Source organism: Phoca vitulina, unplaced genomic scaffold (genome assembly GCF_004348235.1).
Source record: "Phoca vitulina isolate PV1807 unplaced genomic scaffold, GSC_HSeal_1.0 scaffold119, whole genome shotgun sequence".
Classification (NCBI taxonomy): Eukaryota; Metazoa; Chordata; class Mammalia; order Carnivora; family Phocidae; genus Phoca; species Phoca vitulina.
Genome location: NW_022589822.1, coordinates 50,322 through 67,209, shown reverse-complemented (window position 1 = coordinate 67,209; position 16,888 = coordinate 50,322). Strand labels below are relative to the sequence as shown.

Genomic DNA, 16,888 nt, shown 5'->3' with positions numbered 1-16,888 from the left:
TAGGTGAAAAAAATAGTACAAATTCATTAACACGAGAAAAAGAGACTTAAACTCATGTTGTATTTTTTAAAGAAATGTTTTGTTTATGAAGGATCTTAACATAATTTAGAGAACCATTCCTCTTGTGGAAGGTTTGGGTTCTTTTCAGTTTGTTTCTATTATGGATAATGCCTTTATAGTAGAGGCAGTACGTGCTATACAATAGAATTACAGGTTCTAGAACCATACTGCCTGGGTTTGAATCCCAACTCTTATTATTTACTAGCTCTGTAATTTTGGGCAAACTTTGTAAGTCATCTATACTGCAGTTTGCTCATTTTAGTATAAGTATCATAATAGTGTATAATTTAATTGATGTAAGTATTGAGTGAGTTAATAGTTGTAAAGAGCTTAAAATGGTGCCTGGTACACAGTAAGCACTTAATAAATATGGGCTATTAATACTGTTAATATGTATCTTTCTGAATCTAGAGTCAAACTTCTGTTGAACTATTAGGATAAATTTTCAGGATGGGATTATTGCATATGTGGAATTAAGAAACAAAACAAAAAGACAAACAAAAAACAGACTCTTAAATACAGGGAACAAACTGGTGGTTGACAGAGGGGAGGTGGAGGGGATGGGTGAAATAGATAAAGGAGATTAAGAGTAGACTTATGGTGATGAGCACTGAGTAATGCGTAGAATTGTTGAATCATTATATTGTGTACCTGAAACTCATATAGCACTGAATGTTAATTATGCTTCAATAAAAAAAGGATGAACCACCTCTTATGTCCCTTTACTATTTATGGTAATTGCTTTTCAAATGGTGATATCCAATTATGCTGTATAATTTGTAAATGCACCCTATCTATCAGTGTGTATGTGACATACACATTACAGTGTATACACACACGTGTGTACATATTTGGTGTGTCTCTATATATGTATGCATATCAACATGTTTTAGGGTTGTAAGCTTGTACAAGACTGTGACCTTTGTGTTAAGCCTGTTATTAAGTGTCTTACATTAATATTATAGCCCCTTGGTCAATACTGTTTCCAGGTCCACAAACAAATGGAAGGATATTCTGTGCTCATGGATTGGAAGAACTAGTATTTTTGAAATGTCCATACTACCCAAAGCAATTTTCAGATTCAGTGCAATCCCTAACAAAATACCAATAGCATTTTTCACAGAACTAGAACAAATAATCCTAAAATTTATATGGAACCACAAAAGACCCTGAATAGCCAAAGCAATCCTGAGAAATAAGAACAAAGCTGAAGGTATCACAGTCCCAGATTTCAAGATATATTAGAAAGCTATAGGAAGCAAAACAGTATGGTGCTGGCATAAAAACAGACACATAGATCAGTGGAACAGAATAGAGAGCCCAGAAATAAACCCACAATTATATGGTCCATTAATTTTCAATAAAAGAGGCAAGAATATACAACAGGGAATAGACGGTCTCTTCAACAAATGATGTTGGGAAAACTGGACCACTGTCTTACACCATACACAAACTCAAAATGGATTAAATACCTAAATGTGGAACACAAAACCATAAAACTCCTAGAAGAAAAGTAGGCAGTAATTTCCTTGACATAGGCCTTAGCAACATTTTTCTAGATATGTCTCCTGAGGCAAGGGAAACAAAAGCAAAAATAAACTATTGGGAATACATCAAAATTAAAAGCTTTTGCACAGCAAAGGAAACCACCAACAAAACTAAAAGGCAACCTACTGAATGGGAAAAGATATTTGCAAATGATATGTTCATAAGCGATTAGTATCTAAAATATATAAAGAACACCAAAACCCCCCTGATAATCACTTAAAAAAGTGGGCACAGGACTCAAATAGACATTTTTCCAAAGAGGGTATACAGATGGCCAACAGACACATGAAAAGAGGCTCACCATCATTAATTAACCATCAGGGAAATGCAAATCAAAACTACAATGAGATATTGCTTCACACTTATCAGAATGGCTAGTATCAAAAAGACAAGAAATAAGTATTGGCAAGGATGTGTAAAAAAGGGAACCCTTGTGCACTGGTGGTGGGAATGTAAATTGGTGCAACCACTGTGGAAAGCAGTATGGAGGTTCCTCAAGAAATTGAAGATAGAAATACCATATGATTCAGTAATTCCACTACTGGGTATTTACTCAAAGAACTAAAAAACACTAATTTGAAAGGATATATGTACCCCTATGTTTATTGCAGCATTATTTACAATAACTAAGATACAGAGGCGACCCAAGTGTCCATCGATAGATGAATAGATAAAGAAGATATACACCATATATACATGCAACATATCTTCTTTATCCATATATCCATATCCATCTTCTTTATATATATACACACACCATGGAATATTATTACTCAGCCATGAAAAAGAATGAGCCTCTTGCCATTTGCAACAACATGGATGGACTTAGAAGGTATTATGGTAAGTGAAAAAGAGACAAATACTGTATAATTTCACTTATATGTGGAATCTAAAAAAAACAAATGCATTAAAAAAACCAAAAAGCAGAATCAGACTTATAAATACAGAGAACAAACTGATGGTTGACAGAGGGAAGGGGGATGGGCAAAAAGGGGTGAAAGGGAGTGGGAGATACAGGCATCCATTCATGGAATGAATAAGTCATGGGAATAAAAGGTACACCATAGGGGATAAAGTCAAAGTGTTGTAATACTTTGGCATGGTGACAGATGGTAGCTACACCTGTGGTAAGCATAGCATAAACTGTAGACTTGTCAGATCACTGTGTTGTATACCTGAAACTAATGTGACGTGTGTCAAATATACTTCAATTAAAAAATAAATGAATATTGAAAAAAATACTCTCTTCAGGTAGATGTTGGTAAATGATAGTTTTCTTTTGAAAGATCATGTCAAAGAAATATTCTAAGTTTTGTGTGTCTTTTTTCCTTTTGATAGATTGAAGCCATGGCCATTCTTTTTGCAGTTGTTGCCAGGGGAACGACTATCCTTGCCAAACATGCTTGGTGTGGAGGAAACTTCCTGGAGGTGACAGAGCAGATTCTGGCTAAGATACCTTCTGAAAATAACAAACTAACGTACTCACATGGCAAGTGAGTTCTGCTCTGCATGGGTAGAGGGTGAAAGAAGTGAACTGTATTATAATCAGAACAACAGAAAACAGGGTTCTTGGTAGATAATTTAAATAAGCTGACAGAACAGTAATCTTTACCAGCTTAGATAATGGTCTGGTTCTATTCATTATAAATTTGAATTTAAATTATTTTTATCATCAAAGTGATATTAATATTTTAAAGAAAGATATGGTAATGTTACTTGTAAAAAATGACTTTGCTATAGAGCTCTAGGATATGTGCAACATGATACAGATAAAAGATATAATATTCCTTTGTTCATTCAGTAAATATTTACTGGGCACTTGACTATTGCCAGGCACTGTGCTTGGTGCTGGGGATACAACAAGAAATTACACAGTATTTGCCCTCATAGAGGTTACAGTTTAATGGAGGAGACAGTCAAATCCATAGATAATTGTAGTAGATGGTGGAAGGTAGTGGATAGGAGGATGGCATTCTAGCTAGAAGGAATAGCTGGTAGAGAAGTATGGAGTTACAAGTTCATAGCACATGTTTAGGGAACTGCAGGTGGTATTCTGTGACTGGTACCCAGCATGGTGAAAATAAAGCTAGAGAGATAGGTAAAAGAGAAATCATATAGGGTCTCATAGGCCATATTAAGAGATTGATTTTACCCTGTGGACAGTGGGAAGGCACTGAAGGTTTTCAGCTGGGGTGTGACATGGTCAGGTTTTGCTTTAGAAAGATCACTCTGGTGGCTGATTGGAGAATGGATTGGGGAGGGCATAGGTGGGAAATCTTAGTAATCAGATAAAAAGTACCTCAACCTTCCTCATCAATACCTAAAAAACTTTTGTCATTTAACCCCTCCTAATTTCCTTAGTTCCTATCTCAGAAGGAGGTCCTTAATACTTTCCAGAGCTAGCTCCTTGTATAATTTAGGACCTACTCTAAACTACTGTAAGAGAGATACCCAAAATACAGTGTTACTTAAATGAGATAGCCCAGAGATGAGTACTTCCAGGCTGGTGGGGTGGCTCTGTCATTTTCAGTTAGTGTCTTCAGTTAGCTCTGGCCAAGGCAGCTCCTTTAGTTCTTGTTAACATCCTGTGCTCAGTAATTTTAAGGGCAAAGCCCAGAAGTAGGGTGACATTTTATTGTTCAGAAGTTTTGGGTTATGTTTTATTTTTCTCTACATAGTTATGTAGCTAACCTAGCTGGAAGGGAGGCTAGATTTTGTCATTTATAGCTGTGCAGCTGTATGTTCAGCTAAAATTCTATTACACTAGAAGAAGTTATAGGATATTAGGAGACAACTTGCAATCTTCCATTCTACTCTTTTGGGCCACTCAAATACCTGGGTGTACTCTTCTTCCCAAACAAAGAGCACATATCCTCTCTGCAGGAGATGGCTCCAAAAACTCATCTGGTCGCTGTCCAGTTCAGAGAGTCTGGGTGATACACAGTCTTCTCCATCAGGCCCAGGGGTGGCTCTTGTGACTTACCATAAACTAGAAGAGAAGTGACATGTTCTTCCTGCTCCTCCTGTCCAACACATTAGACAATGGTAGAAGTAGAACAACATCATCAACGTCGAAGTTACAAATTCACATTTAGAGAAGAGAAGGATGAGAAACACATAGAAGTCACTGCTTCCTAGCAGTGTTCCAGTAACTACTTCACAGCAATTTCAAAGATTCCCTATTCTGACCCTGGAGTGGTTAGTGGTTCTGGTTCATTGGAGGAACTCCCTTGTCTTTTCTCCCTGAATCCTGGCTTTGTTCTCCACGAGGCTCTTCCTTGTCCATTATCACCTGGCCACACCCAAAATGGGTGTTAGTGTGTCGTCTTTTGGAACTGTACAGGTTTTGTAGTCTGCTGCCTGCTGGTATGGTTTAGAGGTCCAGACGTTGTCTTAGGGGTCAAATGATCCCAGCTTCTTGTGAGTATGGCTTTATAGTGTTTTCAAAAACTTACTAGACTTACAGTCTCTGTGTTCCTACTCAGCTCCCAGGAAAATGCCCAGGGAAAGCACATTCAGTCCTTTTAGAGGCAAGACTGGGAAGTGGGGATATACCTTCCACTCACATTTTATCAGCCAAAATTAGTCACGTAGCCGTATCTAGCTACAAGGGAAGCTAGAGTATGTAATCCAGTAAAAATGTGGTTATAGTACAAGAAGGCAACATTGTCCATCTGTTGTGCCTCTCCACTTGTATCCTGATCCAGTCCTGCCCAGTATCCTCTGGAGTGAGGTTCCAGCACTCAGTTTTTCCTTTTAACATTCTGCCTTCGTTTCTTTCCTATAATCATATTCCATCATCTTGATTAAAAATACCCATTATTGTACACTGAAAGAAAAAGTCCATGTTACTGTAAGACAACCATTTCCCCCTGAAATTTGATCTTCCTCTTGCTATTTCTCTCTTCTTTAACAACATCACCAGCCATTCAGTTGGCTAAGCCTAACATTGAAGAATCATATTTGACTTCCTCACCAAATCCTTGCCATTCTCCTCCAAGAGATTTTTCAATCCATTGCCTTTCCTCTATCCCCACTTGCCAAAGTGTTTAGTTTAGGCCTTTATTGGTTTTCATTTTTAATAACCTCCTCATAACTTGTTTTTCAGCTTCTAGTTGTTCCTTCCTTAAATTTGTATTTCACGTTCCTATGATACACTTTCTTGCTTAAAACCCATTACTTAAAAAATAAATAAAACCCATTACTTTGGGGCGCCTGGGTGGCTCAGTCATTAAGTCTCTGCCTTCGGCTCAGGTCATGGTCCCAGGGTCCTGGGATCGAGCCCCGCGTCTGGCTCCCTGCTCAACGGGAAGCCTGCTTCTCCTTCTCCCACTCCCCCTGCTTGTGTTCCCTCTCTGCTGTCTCTCTCTGTCAAATAAATAAATAAAAATCTTAAAAAAAAAAAAAAAAGTAAAACCCATTGCTTTTAGAGTAAAGCCCAAACTCTACCTTCATAAGTTTGTCCATTCCTGACCTTTCTGCCCTTATCTCTATAGGAGTCCTTGCCGTTCTCTGACCTAGCTGTGTTATTTCAAGCTTCGTTACATCTTTTTTTCATGCTTTTGAACTTTCTCTCCCCTCCCAGCCCAGTGGTAAACTTCTGCTCATTTTACAGGTCCCAAATGAGATACTTTCTTCATCATTATTTAATCCTTCTAAAAGGGCAATTCTGATCACGTCCCTTTTATTCAGCAGTTACTCTGTGCACTCAGGGTGAAGTTTCTTGGTGACTCGGAAGACTCTTCAGTATCTGCCTCTGCTTCCTTCTCTGGCCTCATATCTCACTACTTTAGCCTTCGGTTTTGTTCTCCTGCCATACTTAGCTATTTGCATTTCAGTGCTGGGTTCTTTCTCTTTCTATTCTTTGCAGTAGCTATTACCTTTTACTTGAATATGTTTTTCTTTTTAAAAATCTGACTTTGCCTTTCTGAGCTTAGATATTTTCTTTTCTGGAAACCCTGAACTCCAAGACCAGGCCAGGTGCCCCCTTTTTGCTTGTCTCCATAGTATCCTTTGTTTATTCATATTGTAGCACTTAGCACACTGTAGTATAATTGCAGTCTTTACTTTTTGTCTCTGTCATCTGACTGTAGGCTGCTTGGTGGCAGGGACCATACATTGTAACTTTTTGTGGTCTTCACACCAAGTTACTCCCTAGGGTACAAATTTTCTGGAGAAAATGATGACTTCCATTTTGGACACTGTGTTTAAGTTGTCTATGCTATGTCCAGTTGGATGTGTCTAGTAGACAGTAGTGTATGTAGGCCTGGAGCTCAGGAAGTAAATCAGATCTAGGTTTGGGAATTATCATCATAATTGTGGTAGCTGAAAACAACAGCAAGACATGACAGTGGATGCCACCATCCAGGGACTGTGTGTGAGAAGAGCAGAGAGCTGAGGATGTTGGAAAACATCAATAGAGAGGGAAAGAGACTGCCACATTAACCAGGCAAGCCTGGTGTTGGGAAATCTAGTGGAGAGAAAACACTTTTCAGAAGAAGGAAGTGGTCAACAGTATCATGTTTCAGAGAGGGCCACTGGATATGGCAACGTGGAAGTTATTGGTGGAATTGATGTGAACAGTTTTAGAGTAGTGGAGGAAGACATTTTGCCTGAGTTACCATACCTCCTTGTAATTCATATCAAGCCTTTATGTGAACATTAAAAGTATAATTCAGCAGGTACTCTTATCTATCCACTTGCCCAAGGTAGAAATCTGGGAGGCAAAATTGAGTTACCCTCTGCTTCATTTCCAGTAGCCAGTTATCAAGTTCTGTTCTATTTCTCCTGCCTTTTCTTTTTCATTGCCCGTAGTACTTGAGTTTATTTCCCTCTTCATTTGCTTACCTGCTGTACTACAGTACTCTCCTATCTGGTTCTTTTTTTTTTTTTAAAGATTTTATTTATTTATTTGACAGAGAGAGACAACAGTGAGAGAGGGAACACATGCAGGGGGAGTGGGAGAGGGAGAAGCAGGCTTCCCGTGGAGCAGGGAGCCTGATGTAGGGCTTGATCCCAGGACCCTGGGATCATGACCTTAGCCGAAGGCAGGCAGACGCTTAATGACTGAGCCACCCAGGCGCCCTTGTCTGGTCCTTCTTTCAGTGAGTTTCCCATGCTCTAGCCAAAACATCCTTTTGCATGACAAATCTTACTACACACTCTTCAGGCTAAAACCTTTTGATGCTTGTTCATTTTTCTTAGGATAGTGCATAGTGAGGTTTTAACATCTTACATAACCTGGTATTTGCTTACTTCTCCAGCCTCATCTGTGCAGGTAATTTGTTTTTTCCTTCTATTTCACTTTCTAGTCATGTGAACTCATTTGACTGTACTAAAGCCATTATGTGCTTTTTTTTAAAAAAATCTCCAGGCCTTTATGCTTGTTGGTTTTTCACTCTGGAACCCTCTTTGTCTCCTCTTTACCTTGCCATCTCTTACTTATTCTTCAGGTCTTGACTCAGACATCACTTGCTCCAGGATGTCTTTCCCATTACCCTTTGCTAAACTCTGTTAGGTGTCTCCTTTATGTTGCCAGAGCACCATACTGCCTTTTACTCCTCATCCTGTTTTACCATGCTGCTCAGTAATTCCCTGCACTGTGATCTTTGTGAAGGCAGGGACTGATGGTTTTGCTTATTTGTATCCTCAGCACCCAACCCAGTAACTGGCTCAAAGTAGATGTCAAACAGTTGTTAATGTTGAGCATTTGGTACAAAAAGTGATTGCTCTGAGATTTTAAAAGAAGGCAAGGAAGACGTATGGCTCATTGGAGGTTAATCTTAATTATGTGTCCCTCCTAAGATGTCATCTCTTGTTGAGGCCCTAAGAGTCCAATTATGCTTTTGCAGCTACCATTTTAATGGGTAATGTGCATGCCGTTGTGCTACATAGTTAGGGTAGAGACTTTATTTTAATGTCTTATTTATTCTTATCAGTTTGACTTGAGAGAAACAGGTGTATAGGGGAGCAGGAGAGGGAGAATAGATAGTATCTGTAAATGATATGGTCACATTGGTGGTACTAAATTTGCTTATACATAGATAGAAGATGGAAGTGAAAGCGATATTGCTCATAACCACAATAAGTTTTATATCTTTTATTCTACAGTTACTTGTTTCATTACATCTGCCAAGATAGGATTGTATATCTTTGTATCACTGATGATGTAAGTAACTTGAAAACATGTTGCTATTTAACTATGTGTACTGTTAATAAAGTCAGTTCTTAATTATCTGAATCTGTAGTAGGTAAAGGTGATGTGATTATAACTGTTCATAGCTGGAAATTTTTTCTATACTTTGCATTTATCATATGGAGCAGCAAATGACAAGAAGAGTTGATGTCTGGATATATGCAGATCAGCTCAGTTTTGGTAGAGTTTTAGCTTAACTAACCTCTTGCAACTTCTGCATTTCTCCCATTGTGTAGTGAGAATTGGTCTTCATCATCATGACCCTTTGATATCAAATCCTCAAAATTTATTTATCTGAAATATTAAATAGGTTATTTTATTCAATACTGAATTTTTTTATTTGAATCCAATTAGCCAACATATAGTACATCATTAGTTTTAGATATAATGTTCAATGATTCATTAGTTGCGTATAACACCCAGTGCTCATGTGAATAGTGAATTTTTTAATGTATAATGACCTTTGGAAAACAAAATCACAATACGTCATGATCAGCTTTGTAAACCTGTAGTTCACATTGGTAGGTTGTTTTTTGAGTATTTACAGGTTCTAGACCAAAATGCTCAGTAACTTAACAATGCCATCAAGGTCATTTCTCTCCTCTGTTATCTTTAGCGTCAGCTTCTTCCTAGTACATTCCCCTATGGTTGCATGGAGCCACATGCTTTTTTATTTGTGTCCAGAGGAACTGTGTCTTCCCAAATCTCTTATTGTAAGAATGAGGAAAGTTCTCAGAAGCACACGCTCCTCTCCCCCTCTTTCAAAGTGAACTTCTTTTCATGTCTTATTGGCTAGGACTAGGTTACATACTTATTTCTAAATTGATCAATGACAAGAGGCGTGGAATTGGCATGATTGCCATAGGTCAGGGTTTTTAACCTTTATTGTGTCACAGATCCCTTTGACACTCATAGGCCCCTCCCAGGATGTTTTTAAATGTATGAAATACATGATTATAAACAAAACCAATTATACTGAAATACAGTATTCAGAGTATTTTAAAAATTGATACAGTAATATATATGATTTTTATGAATTCATTAAGTAACAAGATCTAGTCATAGGTCTGATAACTAATAATTTTGAAGTGATGAGTATAAATGATATTTTGAGATATCTATAACTGATGGTATGTGAAAAAAAGATTTCTATTGGTGACAGTCACAGGTACTGTTTGGTACTATTCTGGTTTGTTATCTACAGTCAGATTTGAAACTTAAGTTAAAACTTAATGTGGTTTATTTTCTATCCAACTACATGGACCCCTTGAATTTGGACCACTGACGCCAGTGTAAGAACCCTTAGCTTAGACTAATCATCTTGGGTGACATGGAGATGAGTGTCAACCATAGTGACCATCACAGTGATTTTTATCCCTAGTTTCAGAGTGTTTTCTAAAATTATTTTAAAAATTCAGCTATGTCTGAAATGACTAATGTGAAAAGGCTTGGAATAGATAAGAAATATGACTAAATTTGGGTTCATCAGAGTTGAGTTTTCTTTTTCTTGACTGGGACCAGACTAGAGTACATGACTTGATCTTTTCAAGTATACCACCACTATTAAAAAAAACTCAATTCAAAGTAGTGTTATCTTTGTGTGTGAAAGACTGTACTATTATTATGGATTTATTAAGCATCTTCTTGTGCTGGGCCTTCTAATAGATCCTGTGAAAGATATGGAGGAAGTAATACCCAATTCTTACTCTCAAGAAACTAACCTAAATACTGTTATCTTTAGTTGGCAGTAGTCAAATAAATATATTTGGATTGGACTCTCAGTTCTTTCTTTTATTAGTCGTTTGACCTTCAGCAAGTTACCTTTTAAGAGCCTTTGTTCTCTTATTGTAAAATGAGGTCAGTGCTAGTTCCTCCTCATGCAATCATTGCTTAGTAAATGTTAGCTGTTCTTATGGTTGTTGTTAATCATCCATATCATCTTTGTTTATTTTCTAATGTGAACTCTGTGTTGGTCTCTTCTCAGGATTTTGAACGTTCTCGAGCATTTAATTTTCTGAATGAGATAAAGAAGAGGTTCCAGACTACATATGGTTCGAGAGCACAGACAGCACTCCCATATGCCATGAATAGCGAGTTCTCAAGTGTCTTGGCTGCACAGTTGGTAAGATCTTTTTCAGGATATAGTATTTTGATTCGTATCTTCTTTATTACCTTCAGACACTTTGAATATAGGGGACTGTGACCTGCAAATATATTTTTCTGATTGTGCTATTAAATGGCAACGTAATAAAACTTCCCAGACAGAAAAATTTTAAATAATCAGTGATACTCTCTATATAGTGTTCAAAGTATCTAGGAATGGGGAAAAACATTAAAGATCATCTACTTGAGCTACCCATCTAATGCATAAATCCACTCAGTATGCCAAATGGCCTCTTAACTTGTACATTAACCTTCTACCCTCCCATGAGGCAATTGTAATTTTTTTTTCAGTGAGAGAGAGTGCATGCCTGCCTGCGTGGCGGGGGAAGGAAGGGGAGAGTGAGGGAGGGGCAGAGAGAGACTTTCAAGCAGGCTCCACACTCAGCATGGAGCCCAATGCAGGGCTCAATCTCACAACCCTGAGTTCATGACCTGAGCTGGAAATTAAGTCAGATGCCTAACGACTGAGCCACCCAGGCACCCCAAGGCAACTGTAATTTTTGAACAGCTTAACTTAGTCATTTGAAAGTCTGTTCATCTATGTGAATACCAAACTGTCAGCTCAGTGAAGTTTTGCATACGTATACACCTGTGAAATAACACCCTTTTCAAAATACATCTCCATGACCCTAAAAGTTCCTGATGGCCCTTTGCAGTCAATCCCCTCCCCAGCACTCTGCCCCAGGCAACCTCTGCTCTCTTTTCTGTCACTATGAATTAGTTTTGTCTTTTCTAGAATTTCCTATAAATGGAATTATGCATTTCATACTCCTTTGTGTCCTGGATGCTCTGTGTAAGGCTTTTGATATTCATGTTGTGTAAATCAGTAGTTCCCTTTTTTTGCTGAGCAGTGTTGTGTGCATATACCACAATTTGTAATAAATTATCAAACTTTTTTCCTAAGTGGTTGTACCATTTATATTCCCACCAGCAGTTCTAGTGTTTCTACATTCTTGCCAATGCTTGTTATGGTCTGTCTTTTTAATTTTAGTCATCCTAGTGGGTGTGTAGTGATATCTCATTGTGGTTTTAATTTGCATTTCCCTGATGACTAATGATGTTGAGACCTTTAAAAATGCTTCCCTTTTAGCGATGAAACTATTTGAGTGCAAAGACATATGTTCTATCTATGATTGTATTGTGAATGAGAAACAAAAGAATTATTGTGATTGAATACTTTACTTTTCACTTCTTCTTTAAGTGTTCTTTTTAGTACTTTTTGAGTGTTACACTTCTAAATATGTATTCTTTGGGGGATGAAGTTCCTTTAAATAGTTATAAATCTTTATTCAGTCAGTTTGTTTGTTTCATACTTCCCACTAGAAAACATTCATACATGTGATACTGTGTAAAACATCACCAACCAAAAATATACCAATATATAGTCAAAGGTAACGGGTGAGCTGGCAGCAAAACTTTCAACTTAACCAGTTTGTCATTGGCTCCGTATCTATGTGTGACCCTCTGAACCAGTCTGTGCCAGGATTGTCATTTACAGATGGAGATGATAATAAGAGCATCTTCATCATGGAGTTTTTGGGTAGATTAAATAATGTCCTCTCTTTGAAGCATTTAGCACAGTGAAGTGACTAGAATGTTGTATATTAAGGACTTCATGGATAGCTATGGATAATAATTTCAAAATACATACAATTATCAATGTCTTAGATTTCTAGATCCTATAAGAAGCCAATGAAAATAGGCTGCATACTCTGATCCCAACAGATAGAAGAATAGATGCTCAGAAGGTGGGCCAGCCTCTCCTCATCATACCCAAGAATTGGGGAACAATTTAGTGTGCTTTTCCCTGTTCTGTTCTCCCCAACTATGGTCTTCTTTTCTCCTTTCTTGTCTGAGCACATATTATATAACCCTGTACTTCTGCCCCAAGAGTCTCAGGTATATATATTGATATAATACATTTACCTTTATTTTATGCTGCCTATATTTTTCCCTAGGCCTAATAACAATTTTTTTTAAAGATTTTATATATTTATTTGACAGAGATACAGCGAGAGAGGGAACACAAGAAGGGGGAGTGGGAGAGGGAGAAGCAGGCTTCCCGCTGAGCAGGGAGCCCGATGCGGGGCTCGATCCCAGGACCCTGGGATCATAACCTGAGCCGAAGGCAGACGCTTAATGACTGAGCCACCCAGGTGCCCCCTGATAACAATTTTTAAATGAAATGGCATGTATCTTTTATATCAATACAGGCATAATTTAGTAGCATTCCTCAGTGTCATTCCTTTTCTTTTTGTTTTCCTATTGTAAGTAATGTCTGGATAAGTTAAATGTTGTTTTCTTATAGAAGCATCACTCTGAGAATAAGGGCATAGACAAAGTGGTGGAGACTCAAGCCCAAGTGGATGAACTGAAAGGAATCATGGTCAGAAACATAGGTATGTTTCATGGCATAGTCCACATGCATATGGGCAAAAATGATAATTGATTACTTGATTGGGGTCAAATTATTCTAGAAAGGCTGAAATAGTACTTCCTGAATCTTACTTTTGGAAACTATCAGCTGAGATATGGATGTTGCCTACCTATGATACTGTCTCCTGTATGAATGTTTATTTCTTAGTACTTATGACTGTTCTTCATTCTAATTTGTTAGTTGGCTTAGCAAGAATAATTTGAGATTCTTGCAACAGTTCAGCAATTAAGAATAATTTAGTCAGTTTTGGCTGGAGATACCCAGATAGCTGATGTTATCAGTAGATACTTAAAGTATAACTTTGTGACCTCCTCAGAAAGTTTGTAACACTTGATTGAGAGAAAGAAAGAATTGGTCCAAAAAAACTGTTGTACTTTTCAAAGAATGAACTATGATATAAATTCTGTCAGCCTATGTTTTGTCAAGCTATTTAAGCACATTAAAATAATCCAGAGAAATGCATCAAGTTTATTTTTTAATTGATTATGCAATTGTATTTAGATTTAGGATGATGCTAATTTTTTAAAAGCACTGGTTCTCAAAATGTAGTCCCTGGGCCAGCAGCAGCAGCATCCTTTGGGAACCTGTTAGAAATGCAAGTTTTCAGGACCCACCCCAGAGCTATCGAATCAGAAACTCTGTGAGTGGGACCCAGCAATCTGTGTTTTCACAAGCCCTCCAGAGGATTTGAATGCATATTCAGGTTCGAGAACCACTCTTTCTAAGGGGAATATCTCAGACAATAACTTGTATAAAATTGAATGAAAATGATATTGTTTTATAAGATATTTAATTGAGACATTGTCAAATTTCATAAATGTCAGTTTACTTATAATCTTGGATTTACTATTTGAATTACTTGTACATTTATTGTTAGCACAGGTACAAGCTGTAAAGACATTTTAGAAAAAAAAATACTCTTGATCCCAGCATCCTAAAGATTCATTTCCATTTTTTCTTTTAAGGTTTTTATCCATATATATACGTATTATAATAATCACATATATTCAGTTTTGTTGAGGCAATGCAATATAGTGACCAAGATTTAGAGTCATATGTGCCTGAGTTTGAGTCATGATTTCACTTCCAACCTGCTGTTAGCCCTTGGTCATCCTCAAACTTCTCTGAGCTTTGTTTCCTAATCTGCAAAAAGGAGATGGTAGAACCTAAGGTTACCAGGATAAAGGAGATAATGTATGTAAAGCATCTTGTACAGTGCCTAGCACATAGTAAGAGCTGAATTATCGTTAGCTATCATTAATCTACTTTATGCTCATACAGTATTTCATTGGGTTATGTTATAGGTTAGAATCGTGTCCTTATTTTGGACACTTTGGTTCTTTAGAGCAATGTTACTCAGAGTACTGTTTTACAACCAGATAAAGAGCTTGCACCAGCATGTAAGTCAGTGCTGTGCTTCTTTCATTGAGAACATCTTATTATGAATATGTCAGTTGTGTGCTTAGGGACTTAGTTGAAGCAATAATAAACACTCTTAGGTAGCACTGATTTAGAGGTTTGTGTTACAATAACAGTACTGCTCTAAATGGTTTTGTGCCTATTTTTCTTATTTTCTTGAAATTAAGTCCCAGGAATGAGATTAAAAATCAAAAGGGAGAAACTTTTTTTTTAATGTTTATTTTCATTCCAGTTAGTTAACATGCAGTGTAATAATAGTTTCAGATGTACAATATAGTGATTTAGCAGTTCCATACTGCACCCAGTGCTCACCACAACAGCTGTCTTCCTTAATCCCCATTACCTATGTAACTCATTCTCCCACCCCACCTCCCCCCTCTGGTAACCATCACTGTTTTCTCTCTGTGTTTTTAAAATATTTTATTTATTTATTTGACAGAGAGAGAGTGTGCACGCACGAGCAGGGGGAGCAGCAGAGGGAGAAGGAGGCTTCCCGCTGAGCAGGGAACCCGATGCAGGGCTCAATCCCAGGACCCTGAGATCATGACCCGAGCTGAAAGCAGCCGCTTAACCAACTGAGCCACCCAGGCGCCCCATATTTTTAATTTTTTGAGGAACCTTCATACTATTTTCCATAGTGGCTGAACCAATTTATATTCCCACCAAAAGTGCATAAGGGTTTCCTTCTCTCCAAACCGTCACCAACACTTGTGATTTCTTGTCTTGATGATAGCTGTTCGAACAGGTGTGATATCTACAATATCTCATTGTGGTTTTGATTTGCCTGTCCCTGATGATTAGTGATGTTGAGCATCTTTTCATGTGTCTGTTGGCCATCTAGATGTCTTCTTTGGAAAAGTGTCTATTCAGTTCCTCTGCCTGTTTTTGATATTTTGTTTGTTTGTTTGTTAACTGAGTTGTATGGATTCCTTATTTTAGATATTAACCCCTTATCTAGTATATGGTTTGTAAATATTTTCTCCCATTCTGTAGGTTACCTTTTCATTTTGTCGATTGTTTATTTTGCTGGGCAGAAGCTTTTTAGTTTGATGTAGTTCCACTTGTTGAGTTTTGCTTAAAGACCAGTGAGAAAAAAACCTTCTTCCCTATGTTTTCTTCTAGGAATTTAATGGTTTTAGTCTTTGAATTTAAGTCTTTAATCCATTTCAAGTTATTTTTTGGGAGCTGTTGTAAGGGATCCAATTTTAGATTCTTTCACGTGGTTATCCAGTTTTCCCAGCACTGTTTGTTGAAGAGACTGTTTTTTCCCTAGTGAGTGAAGTTCTTGGCTCCCTTGTAAAATCTTGGTCAACTGTATATGTGGGAGTTTGTTTCTGGGATCTCTATTCTGTTCCATTGGTTCATGTGTCTATGTTTATGCCAGTACCATACTGTTTTAATTACTATAGCTTTATAGTATAGTTTGAAATCAGGAACTGTGACGCCTCTGGCTTTGTTCTTTCTCAGAATTGCTTTATCTGTTTGGGGTCTTTTATGGTTCCATAGAAATTTTAGGATTGTTTTTCTATTTCTGTGAAAAATGCCATTGGAATTTTGAAAGACATTGCATTGAATCTGTAGATGGCTTTGGGTAGTATGGCCATTTTAACAATATTAGTTCTTCTGATCCATGAACATGGGACATATTTACATTTGTTGTGTCTTTAATTTCTTTCATAAGTGTCTTGTAGTCTTCGTTGCAGAGATCTTTCACCTCCTTAGTTAAATTTATTCGTAAGTATTTTATTATTTTTGATGGTATCGTGATTGGGATAGTTTTCATTATTACTTTTTAGGATATTTTATTGTTAGTATATAGAAATTTAACTGATTTCTGTATGTTGATTTTATATCCTACAACTGTATTGCATTTGTTGATTAGTTCAATTTTTGGTTGAGTCTAGGATTTTCTGTATATATTATCATATCATCTGCAAATGATGCCAGTTTTACTTCTTCCTTTTCTATTTTGATGCCTATTATTTAATTGTCTTGCCTGATTGCTCTACATAGGCCTTCCAGTACTATATGAGTAACAGTGGTGAGAGTGGGGATCTTTGTCTTGT

General features: G+C 37.3%; 1 protein-coding gene across 1 annotated transcript in view; it reads left to right on the top strand.

The window, feature by feature from the left end:
* VAMP7 (vesicle associated membrane protein 7) overlaps nt 1–16,888 on the top strand; it is a 61,394-nt gene that overhangs the window by 7,064 nt on the left and 37,442 nt on the right. The window contains exons 2-5 of the mRNA XM_032398751.1: nt 2,947–3,101; nt 8,719–8,776; nt 10,788–10,925; nt 13,275–13,365. Of these exons, the coding sequence (XP_032254642.1) occupies nt 2,956–3,101; nt 8,719–8,776; nt 10,788–10,925; nt 13,275–13,365 (433 nt within the window). The 5' untranslated portion in view covers nt 2,947–2,955. The remainder of the gene's footprint in view (nt 1–2,946; nt 3,102–8,718; nt 8,777–10,787; nt 10,926–13,274; nt 13,366–16,888) is intronic.